This window comes from Alternaria conjuncta, assembly GCF_024043145.1.
Source record: "Alternaria conjuncta strain BMP 0040 chromosome Unknown scaffold_31, whole genome shotgun sequence".
Classification (NCBI taxonomy): Eukaryota; Fungi; Ascomycota; class Dothideomycetes; order Pleosporales; family Pleosporaceae; genus Alternaria; species Alternaria conjuncta.
In genome coordinates, this window is record NW_026250120.1 from 158,726 (window position 1) to 176,623 (window position 17,898).

The 17,898-nt window shown below is 55.2% G+C and overlaps 10 protein-coding genes across 10 annotated transcripts; 6 read left to right on the forward strand and 4 right to left on the reverse strand.

Moving 5' to 3' along the window:
- Positions 1-236: 236 nt before the first annotated feature.
- SEC31 (protein transport protein S31) lies at positions 237-4,208 on the reverse strand (the record flags this gene model as incomplete). Its single annotated transcript, XM_051475390.1, has 5 exons — positions 237-281; positions 345-643; positions 700-3,773; positions 3,826-3,945; positions 4,000-4,208. The coding sequence occupies 5 exons, from the start codon at positions 4,206-4,208 to the stop codon at positions 237-239; spliced, it is 3,747 nt and encodes a 1,248-aa protein (XP_051320837.1).
- Positions 4,209-4,541: 333 nt separating this feature from the next.
- On the forward strand, positions 4,542-5,063 carry J4E85_011188 (uncharacterized protein; the record flags this gene model as incomplete). The annotated part of the gene is made up of 2 exons (XM_051475391.1): positions 4,542-4,871; positions 4,926-5,063. 2 exons carry the CDS (start codon positions 4,542-4,544, stop codon positions 5,061-5,063), a joined length of 468 nt encoding a protein of 155 aa, XP_051320838.1.
- Positions 5,064-5,306: 243 nt separating this feature from the next.
- Positions 5,307-5,890, reverse strand: J4E85_011189 (uncharacterized protein; the record flags this gene model as incomplete). Its single annotated transcript, XM_051475392.1, has 5 exons — positions 5,307-5,397; positions 5,470-5,482; positions 5,539-5,601; positions 5,663-5,678; positions 5,732-5,890. The coding sequence occupies 5 exons, from the start codon at positions 5,888-5,890 to the stop codon at positions 5,307-5,309; spliced, it is 342 nt and encodes a 113-aa protein (XP_051320839.1).
- Positions 5,891-6,188: 298 nt separating this feature from the next.
- On the forward strand, positions 6,189-6,765 carry COX13 (Cytochrome c oxidase subunit 6A, mitochondrial; the record flags this gene model as incomplete). The annotated part of the gene is made up of 4 exons (XM_051475393.1): positions 6,189-6,255; positions 6,423-6,535; positions 6,591-6,654; positions 6,731-6,765. The coding sequence occupies 4 exons, from the start codon at positions 6,189-6,191 to the stop codon at positions 6,763-6,765; spliced, it is 279 nt and encodes a 92-aa protein (XP_051320840.1).
- A 666-nt stretch (positions 6,766-7,431) lies between these two features.
- Positions 7,432-8,205, reverse strand: J4E85_011191 (uncharacterized protein; the record flags this gene model as incomplete). The annotated part of the gene is made up of 1 exon (XM_051475394.1): positions 7,432-8,205. The coding sequence occupies one exon, from the start codon at positions 8,203-8,205 to the stop codon at positions 7,432-7,434; it is 774 nt and encodes a 257-aa protein (XP_051320841.1).
- A 542-nt stretch (positions 8,206-8,747) lies between these two features.
- J4E85_011192 (uncharacterized protein) lies at positions 8,748-11,231 on the forward strand (the record flags this gene model as incomplete). Its single annotated transcript, XM_051475395.1, has 1 exon — positions 8,748-11,231. One exon carries the CDS (start codon positions 8,748-8,750, stop codon positions 11,229-11,231), a length of 2,484 nt encoding a protein of 827 aa, XP_051320842.1.
- Positions 11,232-11,510: 279 nt separating this feature from the next.
- Positions 11,511-12,847, forward strand: J4E85_011193 (uncharacterized protein; the record flags this gene model as incomplete). The annotated part of the gene is made up of 2 exons (XM_051475396.1): positions 11,511-11,594; positions 11,648-12,847. The coding sequence occupies 2 exons, from the start codon at positions 11,511-11,513 to the stop codon at positions 12,845-12,847; spliced, it is 1,284 nt and encodes a 427-aa protein (XP_051320843.1).
- Positions 12,848-14,405: 1,558 nt separating this feature from the next.
- Positions 14,406-14,860, forward strand: J4E85_011194 (uncharacterized protein; the record flags this gene model as incomplete). The annotated part of the gene is made up of 2 exons (XM_051475397.1): positions 14,406-14,697; positions 14,733-14,860. The coding sequence occupies 2 exons, from the start codon at positions 14,406-14,408 to the stop codon at positions 14,858-14,860; spliced, it is 420 nt and encodes a 139-aa protein (XP_051320844.1).
- Positions 14,861-15,383: 523 nt separating this feature from the next.
- J4E85_011195 (uncharacterized protein) lies at positions 15,384-16,007 on the reverse strand (the record flags this gene model as incomplete). The annotated part of the gene is made up of 1 exon (XM_051475398.1): positions 15,384-16,007. One exon carries the CDS (start codon positions 16,005-16,007, stop codon positions 15,384-15,386), a length of 624 nt encoding a protein of 207 aa, XP_051320845.1.
- A 373-nt stretch (positions 16,008-16,380) lies between these two features.
- Positions 16,381-17,636, forward strand: J4E85_011196 (uncharacterized protein; the record flags this gene model as incomplete). The annotated part of the gene is made up of 8 exons (XM_051475399.1): positions 16,381-16,413; positions 16,472-16,535; positions 16,588-16,647; positions 16,704-16,802; positions 16,853-17,046; positions 17,098-17,109; positions 17,161-17,478; positions 17,535-17,636. 8 exons carry the CDS (start codon positions 16,381-16,383, stop codon positions 17,634-17,636), a joined length of 882 nt encoding a protein of 293 aa, XP_051320846.1.
- Positions 17,637-17,898: the final 262 nt, after the last annotated feature.

Below are 17,898 nucleotides of genomic sequence, written 5' to 3' on the forward strand. Positions count from 1 at the left end.
CCATCGCCATCATATACATGCACACGACTTGTTCAGCTGTCTTCATTCTCTAAGCAATGCACAGCGCTAAAGACATCTTCTCGAAACTATCTCTATTCCAGCTAATCTCCATCTACCCCCCTCCCATCCCTTTACTTATACACCTTTTCCACATAGACATACCCATCATCAGCACCACCGAACAGCGCAGCCGCAGTCGCAGTCGCAGTCGCAGTAGCCTTCGCAGTACCAGCCCCCTAAGCAGTCGACTTGCTAAACTGAATCAACCGCTTAACACCAACCTAGTCACACACACACAAATATTAGCATTACGCTCACGTTGTACGGGACTGAGTACGACTTACCATCCAATTACTCCCCTCATCCGTCTTATTCGTCATGAGATCCGAGAAAATCGCAACCGCAGCATCATACTGCTTCGCCTGAATCTGGGCCGCCAATTCATTCATCTGCTGGATAGTATCAGGCTTGAGCAGGTCCTCGTTGTTGAGATGGTCAAAGAGGATATTCAGACGCTTCTCCGTGTCGGCAACGTGCTGTTTGTATTGAGCTGGTGCCTTTGCTTTCACGCGTTGGAGGTCTGCGTCGAGGATCTCGTAGATGGGGCGCGAGGCGTCGGGGATGTGGGATCGGTCGCCGGGAGCTAGTTGCAGGGGTTAGATTGAGATGATTCTTGTGTGTGGTTTGGGGAGCACTTACGGTACTTGGGCGCTGCTTGCGCTGCCGCTTGCGATTGACCGGTGCCAGGTCGGGAATCTGGCCTTGGTGGTCCGCCCTGAGGTCCGCCTGGAGGAGGTCCTGCTCGCGGAGGTCCTTGGGGTGGGCCCCTTGGTGGCGGTGCTGCCGCTGCAGGTTGCATCTGCTGCACAGGCGACGGTGCGTATGCTGATCCTACGGGTGTGAACTGACCAGGAGGAGGCGCAATGTTCCGTGGTGGTGGCATTCCGCCCATTGGTCCAGGGGGAGCCGATGGTTGTGAACCTGGAGCAGGAGCATAGCGGTTCGATGGCGGAGCGGCAGCAGTCGGTGGTTGGTATGGCGATGCTCCACGCTGTACCGGTGCCTGCTGTGGAGGTGCGAAGCCAGCAGGCGGAGCAGCATAGTTGTTTGACGCTGGCGCTGGTGCGTATGGGTTCGGAGCACCAGTTGGGGGTCCAGACGGAGGAGAAGTCATCCTGGGAGGGCCTTGAGGAGGACCCTTTGGAGGAGGTGGAGGTGTCGACCTTGCTCCTGGCGAGAATGGACCTTGAGGTGGACCTGCGAGGGGCTGCTGTTGGTTCGGGAACGGAGAAGCTACAGTGTTCATAGGAGTGCCACGACGCGAAGCTGGCTTGGGTGGACCAAAGTCTGGTGTGTCGTTCCAGGCAGGAATACTGCCTCTGTTGGCTGCTGGCACGATTGATGGCGAGTTTGAGAAGTTGCGTGGCGGAGGTGCGATTCCTTGTTGGGGCGCTGCGTTGTAACCATAGCCCTGAGGCTGAGATGGCTGGTAACCGACCGGTGTGTACGAGTTGCCTGGTGCTGCTGCTGGTGTGAATGTTGATGGTCCAGTGGGCTGGGCTTGCGAGGATAGGGGGTTAACTGGAGCATAAGGTGACGCTCTTGGTTGCGTTTGCATAGGGTTGACCGGAGCGTAGGGCGTCTGCTGGGGCGGTGCCGGTGTTGCTTGTGCAGGCTGTCCATACGACGGGACCACAACTTGACGGCGACCAGCAGTGGTTGATTGGGCCTGTTTTTGTGCTGCCGCTGGCTGAGCTGCAACCTTCCTGGTGGCTTGCTTGACCCGGTTCCTGGCAACATCTGCAGCTGGGTACTTTTGAGGCAGGAGATCCAGATATTTCTCCGCAATTGCAAGCTGACCGTGGGCAGATGCGATGTCAGCGTATTCAACGTACTTTGCGTACAAAGGCTCGAGTTTCCAGTCGTCCTCCTTTTGCTGTTCGGCATCCTTGAAGTTGGTGACCTTTCGGAATACAGTGACCTTCTCAATGAACTCCTGTAGTGATCGTGCGTGGATAGAGAAACTGTTGTCGCCGTCGGTCTGCTCAATGCCAGCCTTCTCACTCTCCTGAAGCTCCTGTGCCCAGTTGACAACGACCTTCTCAAGCTTGGAACCAGCCAAGTAACAGAAAGACGCATCTTTTCGGTACGTTCCTTCCTCTTCAGAGATGGCTTCTTCGAGACGGTCTCCGAGGGCCTCGCAAAGGTCGGGGAAGTCAGCCTGGTCGGCAAATGTGCAGATGGTGGCCATGACTTCCTTCCAGTCCTTGAGGTCGGCATTGTACACGAAGTCCCATAGATTCTTTCCGACCACCGACGCAAGTAAGCGCAGGTAGTTGGGTGCGTCAGACTGTCTCTTGAAGTATGCAGCCTGTGCCTTGGCGATGCACTTCTCTCCACCGCAAATGGCAATCATGAAAGCATCTGACAGTCGGTTCTCCTTGAGGCACACGTCCAACGCCGCGTTGAAGTCACCAAGCATGAGGTTGCGAGTGATCTTGGTGTCAGCTTCCGACTCGGAACCAGTGTAGATCTGGAAGGGGTTGTTGGTCTTCGCGCCCTTGGAAGCCGCGAGATCGGACAGGAAGTTGCCCTCGTCTGTCGCATTGTCGAAGAACGAGGACCCCTCGTCCGCATCGCCGTTTGTCTTCTCCTCCTTCTTTTCTTCTTCTGGCTCTTCATCTTTGTCGGAGAAGCCCAGGTACTCGACAAGCTTGCTTCGCGGGTTCTCCGACGTGAGGGTCTCAATCACGGTCCAGTCGGCCTTCTCTTCCTCGTTGGCTGCCTTTGAAATCTTCGACTCGCAGATTGCCGTAATGTCGCCCTTGTCGAGAGCCTTGTCGAACTCCTCGCTCGCTGCACTGACGTCCGAGTCTACGGCGAATGTGGAAATGGAAATCTTGGACTTGTTATCGACGATGCCGAATCGCACCAGCTTTCCACCAAAGCCAAAAGCCACACCTGCTCTCCTCTTCAGCCACTTCGGGGGTGTCTTCAGAGAGAAAGATGCGCCCTGAGGTTCTGCGTGAGTCTGAGCGAAGAAGTCCTCGCCTGCAGGCGCCTCCTTCGCGGCCTTGTTCTGGTCCGCGCCAGCCCCAGTGTTTTGTAGTGTTTGAACTGCGATCTTTCCGTCGAAGGATGCGGTCGCGAGGAGGTTCGGGTTCGAAGGGTTGAATCTGGTCTGGAAGGTCCAGTTTGTCACGACTGGGAACTCGCCCAGTTGCTCGCCGGTGTGCGGGTTCCAGGCAATCGTCCTGTTGTCCTTGCCGCAAGACAACAAAAGGTCGCTGTCTTGCACACACCACGAAAGCGACAGCACGCCCTGGTCGTGTGCTTGAAGTGTCTTCTCGGGCGCATTGGTGTTGCGGAGGTCCCATACCAGCACGAGCGGGTTCTGGTCGGTCGGGATAGCGGTAACGAGTCTCGTGGGCACATTGGGGTCCCAGGAAACCGCGCTGACTGTTTTCCGTCCATAGTGGTTTAATGTGAGGTTCTCCTTCTTGAGCTTGACGTCCCAGACGGTGACAAAGCCGCCGCTGCTGCCGGTTGCCAGGATATGCGCAACCTTCTTGTTCCAGTCCAGTGTAGTGTATTCGTCGGGGTTCGCTCCAGCCTTGCCGAGGCGGAAGGACTTGGAGTCGTCGGCGAGGTCGTGGACGTAGAGTTCGCCCTTGGCACCGGCCGAGGCGAGGATGTTGGATCGGAAGGGGTTGAACTGTATCGCCTGGATGGGGCCGGTGTGCTTGTCGATCTGGTCAATTTCCGCATCGTCGCTGCATAACGTCAGCACTCTGTGGTTGCATGCAGCTGTCCATGCGCTCTGACCCTTCGCCTGCCTGCAGCTTCTCTGCGTCCCATAGCACGAGTGCCCCGCTGTCGAGTGCGCCCGCTATTATGCCCCGCGGGTACTGTTCGCTGGGTTGACTCCACGCAATGTCGTTGAACCTGGCATGCCGTTTAGCTCTTTGGTCCCAATGGATTAGAAATATCCTCTAGTACCTCGACTCTACGCTCACAGTAGCAACGGGCTTGAGTTCGACACCCTGCTCGCTGTCGTCCAACTTGAGCTCCCAGAGCTCTAATTGTGTTTCATTTGAAAAGTCGGCATCTACAGCCCCAGCCTTGGTTCCGGTAGCAATCAGGGGCTGCGTCGGGCCTGGCGACCAGGCGAAACAGGCGGTCCGGGGGATTTCTCGTAGGCGGACCATGACGGTGTTGGGCGGTGATGGCGCCGCGGTGTCAGATTAGCGAATTGGGGAATACGGCACGAACAAAATGATGGACAAGGGAGCGGGTTTTGTAGAGGGCGACGGGAAGGTTATGTGGTGTTAAAGAGAGTCCGCAATGTGTCTTGAGCGCGGACTGGGTGTTGAGGCAACGACGTGCTTCACCAGGACCATCCACCTGTCCTTCCCTGGTCCATGGCGGGCGCGCCAGCCAAGGTGGGTCCCGCTAACCACGTGATATCGAATTTCAGCGCGCGGTCAAGAGAACACGACTATCCTACCACCAAAATCGCAAATCGCATTCCACAGGCAACCATGTCGAATTTATCAGACACGTCACGACTAAAGGCCACCGTGTTCGTCGGCGGCCTCGACCAGGCAGTCACCCAGCAGACGCTTTTCCACGCCTTCCTGCCTTTTGGCGACATTGTCGAAGTCAACTTGCCCAAACCGGAGAACCAGAGCCAGGGCGATCAACATCGGGGGTTCGGCTATGTTGAGTTCGAGACTGCAACCGACGCGACAGACGCCATCGACAACATGGACCGGAGCGAGCTGTACGGTTCCGTCATCAAGGTAGCAGCAGCCAAGCCACAGAAAGACGCGAATGAAGGTCTAGGCAGCAAGACCGCCATCTGGGAGCAGGTACGTTTCTTTTAATCTGAAAAATTACACGTCTGGTATGCTAACAAAACGCAGGAGGGCTGGTTGGCCAAGCATGCCGTGAGTGAGGAGGATCGCAAAGCAAGTGAGCAGATTCAAGAGGAGGCGAACGGGCCCATGGACCCTATGCAGGGCCTGGAGGGTCTTGATGAGGCTGGACCGAAGCCAGTGTAATCTCTTTGATTCTTTGGTCTCATAGCATGGCGTTTGCAGGCGTTTGGGAAACATTTGATACCAAGTGCTGTCTCGTGCATATCATATCAACTACACAACACAAAGGGATCTCATGCTTGATTATCGAACGTGACTCGGACTCTATCCCGTATGCTGTACCTATACACAATGGCTGCTGGAGCCCTTCCAAGCCCGCCGATTCCATCCTTCTCGTATCCGGTTCCCTCCTTCTCAGCCAGACATCTAGTCCTGCTTGCCCTGTCGCTTGAGACGGAGCGTCTTGTCGACCCAGAGTTTCCGGGTGATGGAGAAGAAGGCCATGCCGACGGCGATGCTGTAGATGTATTAGACTACGTGTTATGAAGGTGTATGTGAGGGTATATGCGGGCGCAATGGAGGGGCTTACGCGAGGACGACGACTAGAGTTTGGGTCAGCCAAGGGGGAGAGTAGTTACTGGGGAGGGGGTAGACGTACTCAGAGGCCAGATCTCAGTGGGGATGTTCTTGAGCTGGCGGATGCGCTGGGATACGGTGTGGGCTACATGGTCAATCGTCAATTCATGTTCGATGGCATAAAGTGGATGCTGTGATTGGCTTACCGCCGTGCTCCTCCTTCTGCAGTATAGTCAGCATCAAGTTCCCAGAAGATGGAAGGCGGCGAGGCATACGGGGACGGGGTTGCGCAGGCCCATTGTCTGCCTCATCATGAGCTGGGGGCTCTGGCGCATGGCCATCATGCGCGTAGGTTGCATGGCCGCCATGCGTGTCGGCTGCATGGCCAACATACGAGTTGGCTGCATGGAGAGGGCGCGGGTGGCTTTGAACATGGTGGCGGTATTGCTGACTTCGCAATTGGGGTGGAGGATTGTTCGTAGACGTTGTCGTGGGGGTGAATCGAAGGACGTCTTCCGGGGCTTTCGTCACAGTGAGGCACGCAGATGCTGAGAGAGCTCGCGGGCCCTGTTGCCCGGAAAACGCCGAGCGAATTGTGTGTGGACAATGCGTTTCGGGTCGAACCATCGCAACCTCACAACTTCACTTCCGTCACCACTTCGACCTGCACACGCCCGCCTGCCATTGCCGCCACGCCCACGCCCGAACCACGCCCAATTCCCCATCGCAATCATGTCTGACAACGAGAACGGCGAGAACGGCGACGAGCTCGTAACCAAGCCCTTCAAGTTTGTCACTGGTGAGCTTTTCCCGCACCTCCGCATGTCGAGCTTCAATCGCTAATCTGCCGCCGCACAGCTGGTACGCCTTCCCCGGACTTGCTCTGCGCCCTGCACCGCCTGCCAAAATGACGCCTGGAGCTTGAGATGGGCCGTATTGGGTGCTAACATGCTTCGGCGCATATAGGCTTCGATGCCCGCTTCCCCAACCAGAACCAGACCAAGCACTGCTGGCAAAACTACGTCGACTACCACAAGTGCATCATCGCCAAGGGCGAGGACTTTGCTCCCTGCCGCCAGGTGCGCATCCCGGAAACGTCGCATTGAATATGGGCATGCATACTGATGGATATAGTTCATGTTGGCCTACAAGTCCCTGTGCCCCAGCGGCTGGACATCGCGATGGGACGACCAGCGTGGTGAGTATCTGATTCTGAACCATCTGTCCGCATGCGCAATGGACTTTGAAAGAGCTATAGCTAACATATGGAATAGAGGCTGGCAACTTCCCCGTAAAGCTCGACCAGTAGAAAGCTCGCGACAACACCCAGCATGCGACAGTTTCTTAGAGCAGGACAGGATCGGATCAGAGTGGCATTTGCAACTTAGAGCCCTGTATCATAGCGATCGACATCAGCAATGCGACTCTGGTCTATCTACTTTGCCACCCCAATGCACCGCTACCTCGTGATGTCATGACCCCCTTCGCGTGACACCATTAGTCTTCCCGTCGTCTGTCTAGTCCTGCATATCTCCTGCATACCGTCGACACCGTCGTACGACATATGCGGACCTGATGTTTCAGAACTCGCCATATAAACTTCATCACATGCATATGCACGCCGATCGAACCAAGTCTCCTAGTGTCATACATTATCATTCAGAGTGTGCTCGATATACGAGATATGTAGTGAGTGTAGCCAATTTGCAGTAAAGTTGGGACTTTCTATCCTGTACAGATAAGGGGATGATGGGTGAATCGCCGCTTGTGTGCAAAAAACAACGCTAAGGTGACAAAGGGACCAAAGGGACCAAGAAGGAACAAAGTGACCGCCCAGTTGCGCCGCAAGGCCAGACCGCTAAATGCATGCAAGACCTGCTCTGCTATAAACAATCGTGAAGAACTCAGGCGTATCAAGCCGAGTAGGTAAGGCTGTGTGGTTAGATTTGGGGTATCGAGCGATTGGGAAAGAGGACTAGTTCGCGGTCGGATATGCGTTCACTGCGAAATTGCCGAGATACTTCGGTCGTCCACATGCCCGCAGTGAGCATGTGGGCAGAGGGATCCAGGACTGATACGGCTCAGTGCCCAGCATAATCTCATGGCCCTCACATTGAAACCGCTTAAGAGCCCAATTCGGGTCGTCAGTCCGTAGGTCCTGCTCCTCCTCTTCCTCTTCCTCCTCTTCGGGAATGGCGGTGTTCGCGTCGTCGCCATGAGCACTATCCTTGCGCCAGTGCTTTCCCTGATCCAGGACCTCACCGATACTAGACAGCGAATCCGGCGCTGCCGCAGCGGGCTGGTAACTTGTGTCGTAAACCTGGCGAGTGTTCGGGTCCATCAGGCAATCAAAGCCAGTCTGTAGCGCACGGTACTTCTTCGCGTCGTTGGCAAAGTACACACCACGCAGACGGCGGTACGCAGCCCTAATCTCGTCGGTGGTGGCCTTGGGAGTGAGTTCGAGGATAGCGTAGTGATCGACAACGTCGGAGGGGTCGTTCGTCGGCGAGGCCATGGACGGGTTCTTGAGAGTATAGCATCCCTCTGACACGTATATCGAGGACCTTTTCGTGTGCTGCACCATTGGAGAGTTGTCTGCTACACTAATGGGCCGCGGGCGTTGGATAGCTTCAGACTGGTTGCGCCCGTGGTTGTTGAAACGTTTGCGCGGAGAGGGCGATCGCAGTGGGCTGAAATTTATCTTGCACATTTGCTCGGAAGGAGGTTGAAAGCTGGGAGTCGGAGACATTGTGGTGTATGTGTGGGTGGTCATTATGTACTAGCAATAGCAAGGTGGGTGGGTGCGTCGTGTGGTAATGATAGAGGATGTGCTATGTGGAGTGGGGTGGGCGCTGTTCAAAGTAGAGATGGTGTTGTTGTGTGAAGACGCAGTGTGGGAAAACATTGAATGATCAGGACATGTCCTAGACCACATGGACAGGGCAGCATGGTGGCTGCGCACAATGCAGGGGATAGGCGCAATCACAGGGGGGCACAGCAAGTGGAGCTCTAGGCCGAATCGCGAAATGAAGATGTTGTGAATGGAGTAATTAATCAAACAACGGGCTAGGGGGGGTCGGCGCGATGAAACAGAATGCAGCAGACCAATGCCAAAGGGTCCAGCGCGGCACTGGTAGGCTGTCAGTGCTTCGGCGTAACACGTGCGGACGTGACGAATGACTCCGCGCTAGTAGGCCCGTTGGTGTGGAGATCTCGCTAAGATTTCAGTCGCCGCGACCGTTGGCCCAGTGAGCTCGAGATAGCATAGCATAAGCTGATAGACGTCCCACCATGGCCGATAGCTCGAGGAAGAGGAAGCAGCCTGCCAACACGGGCCCCAGCAATCCTGTTAAACGCACACGATTCCAGCAACGACCCCAGTACGTCATCCCCGCGGTTTCGACTAGCAACGCGTACCCCAATGGCGAAATCAACGTCAAGAACTTTCTCAAGTCGCACGAGAATGAGATCAGGTCGCTCGAGGGCGCCATGAAGGCGGCCAAGAAAGGGCTCTCGCGACGGGCTTTTCAAGATGTGCCACGGGAGTTGAGGAGGAGGACCGCAAGTCACAATCCGCAGCGCGTGCCGAAGAGGTTGCGGGTCAGGGCGCGGCAGGAAGCTAAAGAAGACAACACGCCCATTGCCAGAGGTACTAGTGGAAGTGGTATTGGGAAAGGCAAGAAGAAGTTCCTGAGGAAGGAGGGGAGGGAGCAGAGTAGGCAGAAGGCGAAGAAGAGGAAGGATGGCAGTGGGAAAGACGACGACGGAGACGCGAAGATGGAGGATGCGCCGAAGCAAGTCACGAAGCCCTCACCACCGAAGCCGAAGCGCAAGTTCCCGCCCTTGGCCACGCCCGCTACCCCTCCATCGCGATTCCGCAGACGCCAGCGAGACAAGACCTGGCTTCCTACGCACCTGTGGCATACGAAGCGCGCAAAGATGACGGACCCTAAGGAGCCGCTCTGGCGGTTTGCGATACCGTTGCAGCCAGCGGTCAAGGCATACCGTCTCACACACAGAGCTGCAACCCAGCGGGGAGCTGTCGCGTGGGATATGAGCTACATGTCAACCCTCAGCCTGGAGGGTCCTGAAGCCAGTATAACGGGGCTACTCAAGGGTCTGCACTTCTCTGCAGAGGACGCAGAGGACCCATGGCAAAACAGAGGCAGGGCTAAGAAGTGGCGGAACAGCACTAGGACCTGGGAAGGCTGGATTTACGAAAGAGAAGCGAAGCCGTTGGTGAAGATCGCTCGGGTGACTGTGATCTGGTGTACACCGCATGCCGATGGCAAAAAGACGAAAGCTTTCATTCGGGTGCATCCGGGCGCTTTCTTGCAGCTCTGGGAGGAAGTTGTTCGCACGGCCAAAGTGCAGAAGCCTGCTGTTACCGTGCGAGATCTCCGCTTCGAAATTGGGTCTATTGAGATTGTAGGCCCGGCTGCTGCGGAGGCCCTCTGCTCTGTTCTTGCCCCTGTGCCTTCTCCTGAGGCTGGCTCTGATACTCCACAGTCAGTATGGCCGACTTTGGCCTCTGTGACGGACGCTGCATCGTTACCAGCCGGTGCGCTGTTGGCGTTTGATATTTCAGATCCTCGGCTTCGCGATCCTCCTCGCACCTCGCACCTATCACACGATCAACAGTCGCTGACTGCCCTGACGGAAACCCTGGCGACCTGGCCAGTCGACAACACTCTGACTCCAGCATCGATCTTCGATACCAACAGCCGACTAGCCGCACAGCGAACCATGCCATCTCAAAAGTCAATCAATCGCCGGAAGAGCGCATGCACACTTGGCGAAGACCCTGAGGCCCGATCCACAGATCCACGTATTCCGACACTGGTATTTGTGTCACGAGAAAGCAAGTCCTGGACCATTCTCCTCCCCTGGAAATGCGTGATGCCTGTATGGCGACAGATCATGCGCTACCCGGTTTCCACAGGCGGCAACCCCAGATTCGGTGGCTTGAAAGAGAGACGTCAGGTTGACTTTGAGCGATCGAAGCCGCACTTCCCGTACGACCATCCTGGTACAGAGGCTGGTTGGGTTTGGGAAGAGCGTGAGCGTGAAGTGAGGAAGCACGAGTGGACTAAGCGTCCGAAGGGGAAGAGGATTGAATGGTCGACTATTGATCTTGGTAAGGGTAGGAAGGGCGAGGTTGGAGATCCGTGGTCTTGCGACTGGCAGAGATTGATTGCAGATGTGTCTTCACGTCAAGAATCTCGAACTCCTGTCAGACAGCTCTCGTTCAGACAAGCAGCTGGTATGGTTGACGGCACGGCTTCGTCGAGCGGCTCGTTGTTGCCATCAGATGTATTCACTGTCAAGATCACAATGGTCCAACGAGGCACCCCTACAGACTGCGCTCGCATCTACCGACTGCCTAGCTACCCACAACTCCGTGGGCAATGGCTAGCCCAGCTGCCACAACCCGGCACGAAGCGTACGTCGACGAAGCAACAGAGTCGAGGTGTCGTTAAGCAGCCAGACCATATCCAGCGCAGGGATCTTGCAAGGAGTCTCCTAGACAACGGCCCACCGAGCGCTGGCGAGGAGAATTACCCTCTAGTGCCTGACGAAGTGGATCTCATCGGCTTCGTCACAACGGGCAACTACAACCTCGCAGAGGGCATGCCGACGGCGGTTGCGAATCTGGTAATGCACAGGGTGCTCGCTCCTGGCTCTGACTCGGGCGTGCCAAAATCGGATCGCGTGTGCATTGTGCGACAGGCGGGAAGTACCATCGGCAGGCTGGCGCGATGGGAGATAGTCTAGGTAGCCAAGATAGGCGTGGATAGATGCTCTGAATGATACCCATTGCTTGTTACAATCACACTTATGCATCAGTGGAGACGCGCAGCTCCACCTTCAATTCTTGGGTGAACACGCAGTTCTCGGTGTGTGGGTGGGTGTGTGGGGTAGGCCAACTCTGGCTGCATGCGCTAAATCGGAGCCGGAGCAGGGATGCGCGATATCTCCCGTCGTGGCCGCTAACGTCTCAGCAACCATTTCTCCACGCCCTGAACACTCCCGTCCACCACGCCCAGCTGCGTCATGTCTGAGGACCGCCCGGCAGACGACCAGGCCGAGGGCGTCGACGCCGCCGTCGGCCTGCCCTCGGACGCGCTGGCAGAATTGGTACGCCTGTCCGCCGCAAACCGCCTCCTCGGCTACTAACAATCGTGTCGCAGACTACCAACATCCTCGACGACTTGCTGAGCAACATCGTCTTCACCACGGCCCTGTCGTGCCACCGCTCCGAGAAGCTGCTCCGCATGCAGTCGGCGGCGACCCAGGCCGAATCCATCGCCCTCGCCAACCTCGAGCCCCAGTCGCAGAAGCAAAACACGACGGGCGCCACGTCGATACCCATCGCTGAGACATCCGCCGCCAAGTACGAGAACGGACGCGTCTTCCTCAAGGGCAACCCGCTCAAGACGACGCCCGAGATCATATGTCCGCACTGCAAGCTGCCCCGGCTGATGCACCCCATTATGGGCAAAGGCATGCAGAACCCGGACCTGACCAAGGAGTACTGCATGCTGTATCCGTGGGTCCAGCGATCCGGCCACGACGTCTACGGCAACCCGTTCCCCACCGACATGGCTAAGAGCAAGAAGGAACGCGAGCTCATCAAGCAGCAGCAGAAGAACGCCGAAAAGGAGAGCGTGGGCACCCCCGGCTCCCAAGACACCGACATGGCCGGCGGCGACACCAAGGAAATCAAACTCAACACCGGCGGCAAGCCCGCCTCGTACATCCCCTGGCACACCTGCCCCAACTGCAAGCGCAGCTTACTCATAACACGATTCGCCCAACACCTCGAAAAGTGCCTCGGCATCAGCGGCCGCCAGTCCTCGCGCAACGCCATGGCTAAACTCACCGGTCAAAACGGCACAGGCTCAGGCGTCGGCAACACGCCGCTCGGAAGCCGCATGGGCACGCCTGCGCCTGGCTCCCAAGACCCCTCCGAGAAGACCAAAACAAGCAGTAAATCAAAGGGCATCTCGCCCGTCAAACGCCTCGCCGCCACCGACGACGCAGACGACTTCGACGCCGACGATACCCCCGAGCGCCGCAAGATGAAGAAGAAGAGCTCGTACATTAAGAAAGCGGACCGCGATAAACCGTCTAATGGGAGCGGTGGTGGCAGTAACGGCACGTTGAAAGTCAAGTTAAAAACAGGAAGACCGGATATAGGTGATCGGAAACATAGTGAGAGTAGTGAAAGAGGGGAAGGCAAGCGTGACAGGGATGTTGATGACGTTGGTGGTGATAGTCCTAAGAAGAAGAAGATCAAGCTCAGTCTGGGTGGTGGCGGTGCGAAGGAGAGGAGTAGGGCCAGTGCGAGTGTGGAGCCGGGGGGTAGTGTGGCGAGTCCTGGAGAGTAGAATTCCGAGGGAGAAGAGGAAGAGGAAGAGCAGCGTGTGGTTAGTCCACCCGCGGAGTAGAATTCCTCTAAAGACGCTGAGGTGGTGACGGATGAAGATGTGGATGTGGATGCGGGGACGGATAGAGATGCGGAGGGAGATACAGATGAAGATTTGGCCGCGGAGTGGGAGCCGGAATAACGCTCAGGTTGTAAAGAACGGCGTGTACGTGTATCAACTGTCGAAGCAGAAACATGCATGGATGCATAGGGATCAGGCGTTTTGGGGGCATTTTTTCCTCATACTTTGGGATTCGGGACGAAAGGGTTATGGTGTTTGGGCTTTCTTTCGTTTATACCATGGCATGGGAACTGGGGGGTGTCGAGGTAATGTTTCTCGACCCAGTGGCGTTTTTTTTTTTGGCATTTTGTTGTTTTCGTTGGGGATTGAGGGGTGGAGAGAGGGAGGGGTTTGTATGATTATAGTTTGAGAAAGGGGAAGTTGGATGGGGAATGGAGAGGAGACTGCTTAGGCGGTGTTTTGCTGTTACTACAAGATTTTGTTTACCGAACTTGTGATATCCTTTACCTGATATATGTACTTTGCTTTTTTGCAGCTTTCACCGTTGACTTGGGTAAATACAGCATGGAGAGGTGGTACAGTACGACATCATGAAATATGCCTCGTACACGAGTACTAGAATTCAGACACCCCTACTTTACGTTGTTGTAGATGGAATGTTAACCATAAAACACTACATGTATATGCCATCTCAAAAAAAGAAGCGATATCAAAATCCCTGGGTTAAGTTTGGCGTAAAGGACTTTGTTGAAAGAGAGGTCTTGGCATACCTCGGTATGGTACGCCGAATGTACCACCTCCAGCACGATCTGATGCAGATATCACGATCAGAGCAAAGACTAGGATTCGTGTCAAAATACTTTGAGCGGGTTCTTGGATTACTACACGACCTGTTCGGAAAAACATACTATCGATTTGTGTGAGGGCTTGAGAGAGAGGGCCAGCGACGACGAGGTCCACGTGTAGGCATCCCCAAATCCCGATGCATCGAACGAACACAGCCTCACCATTGGTCTCGTAGACTCAAAAGCCGCGCACCTACAGTGTTGGAAGCGCATGCTGCCTTCGACAAGCAGACACACCTCCACCCCAACCCGGAACTGTGCAAAAGTGCACTAGAGCCATACAAGTCGAGCAAACCCCTGTCTCTTCGAACTTATCCAGTCCCTCCAAGCCCATCTCGAGCGTGGTAGTTCGATTGCTGCAGAAGAGCAAGCAAGCGAGGGGGCATAGTGGTGGAAGCCAGAGTCCGGGGGGTGTCAGGCGGGCTCAGGCTTGGCGCACAGATCCCGCACTGTATATACTCGCACCGCCCACCACCCACCTCTAGTCCCCCTCCCTCCCTCCCTCCTCCTCCCCACTACCCCTCTCCACATAACCATCGCACAACATCTCTTCTTGGTCTTGGAACCAACTTGGAGGACTTGAGAAGGCTTTCGAGATCGCTTCGAACTTTCTTCTCGCTTTTCCCATACACTGGCTGCGTCGAGGCATCACCATGCCGTCGTCGTCGTCGCCAGCACAACAGTCCGCTCGCCAGGCACCAGCCATGCCAGACCAAAAGCAACAAGAGGACGAGTACCGTCAGACGACATACCACAATGGACGCAGTATCCAGATCGAGGAGTCTCGTCGTCGCTCCTGGGCGGTCCGCAAGGTCGACTCTCCAGTCCAGACATATGCCGACTTCGTATTGTATCCCGTGGAGAACGAGCGTACAAGCCCACGAAGCAAACTTCAGCAGGTCGAGCTACCTCACCCCGCACCGCGAGAAGTGGCCGCAGGACCCGGTGAGAGACACGTGACACACGTGACTTCTGCCAAGCATGTGTCGAAAAGAAGAGAGAAGCCAGTCGTCCTTCATGGGGCGGCAAAGTCGAATCGAGAATCGTTGGTGGAGTCGAAGTGGGCTTTACACTCCTCTGCTGGTCCAACGCCTCCTCCTACGCCTAGGCTAGGCCGGTTGCCGACGCCTGATCTGGATGAGTTGGATGAGACACCCTTTTGCGGTTGTGGTGGAGATTCGCATGCTGTTAAGCGTTGTGCTGAATGTGGCTTGGAGTTCAATCCCTGGTGGGCGTGATCTCCTACTTGACAAGGTTTTTCGGTGTCTCCTTTTCGTGAAAGTCGCCTTAGGCCTGGTATTATGGTTCTTGACTCTGTCTTTCTTCTTGATCTTCTTGATCTTCTTGATCTTCTTGATCTTGTTGATCTTCTTGATCTTTCCTTGGTCTGGGCCTGTCGATAAAAGCCCGTATGCCGCGAGCGAGCATTACTACTTCATGCTGCTCATGAAGCCGTCTTGGCTTCCTGAACATGCTTTCTTACAACTTCTGGGGCGTTTGGTGTTGGGTTTCCTTGGCAAGAAATAAAGTCGTGATTCGACTCTAAGCGTATCCTTTCCGTAGCCGGGACAATGCTACCCTAAACTGATTGCACCTGACCTACACGTCTGAAGTGGCCTAGGACGGGAAGGCTATTCCTGCGGCCGTTCGCTTTCTACCACGAAGTATTTGCCAGATTTGCGTTCTGCCGAGCCCAGAACATCCCAGTCCTCAACATCCTTCGCATCCACAGGCGTAGTATCGCGTTGTAGCCGCTTGTGATGCTGTCCTATAACCTTCTCTTTATCCAAAGCATCCCTCAGCGTCTCCAACGTGATTGTCTGCTCTTCTTCTGCAGCCATCGTCTCATCCCGTATAGCCCGTAACGGCTTCACACCCGTTGTATCCACTTCCTGTATCTTGCCCACAAAGTGTAATTGCGCTGCTAGTGTATCTAGCATCTTCTGTTCTTGCTCGGCCGTTTCGGGTGGCGGGAGGGCTGATAGGCGTAGCAGATGGTGTAGTTGTTGAGAGGTAATCTGAGGGGCGTCGGGAGCGCGTGTCTGCGGTGGTAGGAGGGACTCGACGGACCAGGTGGGCTCTGCTAAAAGCTCTTCGAGTTCGTCGGGATGGATGCCTATCTTCTTCTGTGCCGGCTTTTCCTTATTCCCCGGATCCTCGTATAATCGTACACGTGAGGGCGTGTATGAGCGTATTTGCAGGTATCGTGGAGGCGTGCAAAACTTCGTGAACGCAAACGCGCGACGTGCCGCCATGATGAATGTGATGCGCGAAGCGGGGTAGGACGTTTGTTGGGACGGAACGAGATTTTCGTTGTAGACCGTGTGATACTTCAGCGCATCGATATAACGGCGATGATTCTCTTCTATCGCGAGACCCGAGCGACGCTGCTGTGAATGTAAAGTCGTGAAGCTCGAGGCGGTTGCAAACACTAGTGCGGATGCAGTAACGCCGCCGCCGAGGTCACAGCCCTCGCATGGACCAACGTGGGTCGTCATCGCATTGAGACAGCGAGTGCAGCCACCTGTCTCGACCAAAGTTTCAACATAACGTCTGCCTGCACAGTCACTTACTCTATTCATCCCCTCTTCTCCTCGTATACCACCGACTCTAGAAGATACAGCGAACATGGCCGGCGATCCACGAGCGCTGCTGCGACAGGTGGGGCCTACACTCACGACTCAGCCACACAGCAGATAACTGATATCGAGGTGGACAGGCAGAAACATCATTACAGAAGGCAGGCGGTGGCTTCAGTTTCTTCAGTAATAAGGCAGACAAGTGTATGCTACAGACCGCGGCATATGTGCTCTTTTTGGCTGACGCACGTGATAGATGAGGCAGCCGCAGAGCAGTTTATCGCTGCAGCAAATGCGTTCCGCATGCAAAAGATGGGTATGGGCAGATGCATCCTGCAACACAACACGGTCTTGAAGGTTAACAACATTCAGGCAAGGAGGCAGGCGAGGCTTTCGAAAAGGCAGCATCAGTACAACGTCAGCACCTGAACGAGCCTGATGACGAAGCAAACACGCTCACAGACGCCTTTAGTATGCTTCTACTCTCACGTTGGATTCGGTTTCGACTAACACGACATCAGAGGCCTACCGCAAAGATGACCCAGAAGCCGCAGCGAGGTGTTTAGACAAAGCCATTGCGCATTACTGCGCCAAAGGCAACTTCCGCCGTGCAGCCACTCACAAGCAGAACCTTGCCGAGCTCTACGAAGTTGAGCTTGGTGACAACGCCCGAGCCGGAGCCGCCTACGAGGAAGCGGCTGGTTGGTACGAGAGCGTAAGTACTGCATCCTAAAATACTCTGGACCACATGCTAACCTATCTCTAGGACAACGCTGAAGTAAATCACCCAACACCCAACCTTTTGGCAAAAACTAACCAACCCCTACAGGCACTCGCCAACAAGCTTTGGCTCAAGACCGCAGATCTCGTCGCCCTAGAAGGCAAGGACTACTACAAAGCCATCGAGCTTTACGAAAAGGTCGCCAAGACCTCGATCTCCAACAATCTCATGCGCTGGTCCGTCAAAGAGTACCTTCTCAAAGCTGGTATCTGCCAGCTATGCACAGGCGACCAGGTCGGTGTCAACACTGCGCTTGACAGGTACAGAGAGCTGGATCCAAGCTTCCAGCAACAGAGGGAGCACGCGCTGCTGGTTGACTTGGCAGGTGCGGTGCAGGAAGGCGACCAGGAGATGTTTGCCGATAAGGTATGTTTTCCCCGGAGTTACGCTTTCCAAGTATGCATTATGTTGACGCGTGATAGTTGTTCCAATTCGATCAGCTGAGCAAGCTCGACAAGTGGAAGACCACGCTTCTGTTGCGGGTCAAGAACACGATTGAAGAGGGTGGTGAGGATTTCTCGTAGAAGCCGATTAATAGGAAGGGTTCCTGCTCTATACGGCGCTCCAGTTTGCTTTTGTGTTTGGTATAGACACTGCGTCTTTGGGTCTACAATAGAATGAGATCTCACAGCATCACCGTATGCAGCAGGTAATGATTGCGATGTCTATATCAAATCGTTCATTTGCTACTCAAATCATACACGTGCTAGTGTGAAGTACCTGCTCCGCTGGAAGACAAGGCTATTATACAAGGAATATGTCGTAAAGATCGTCGCGCTGCAAGAA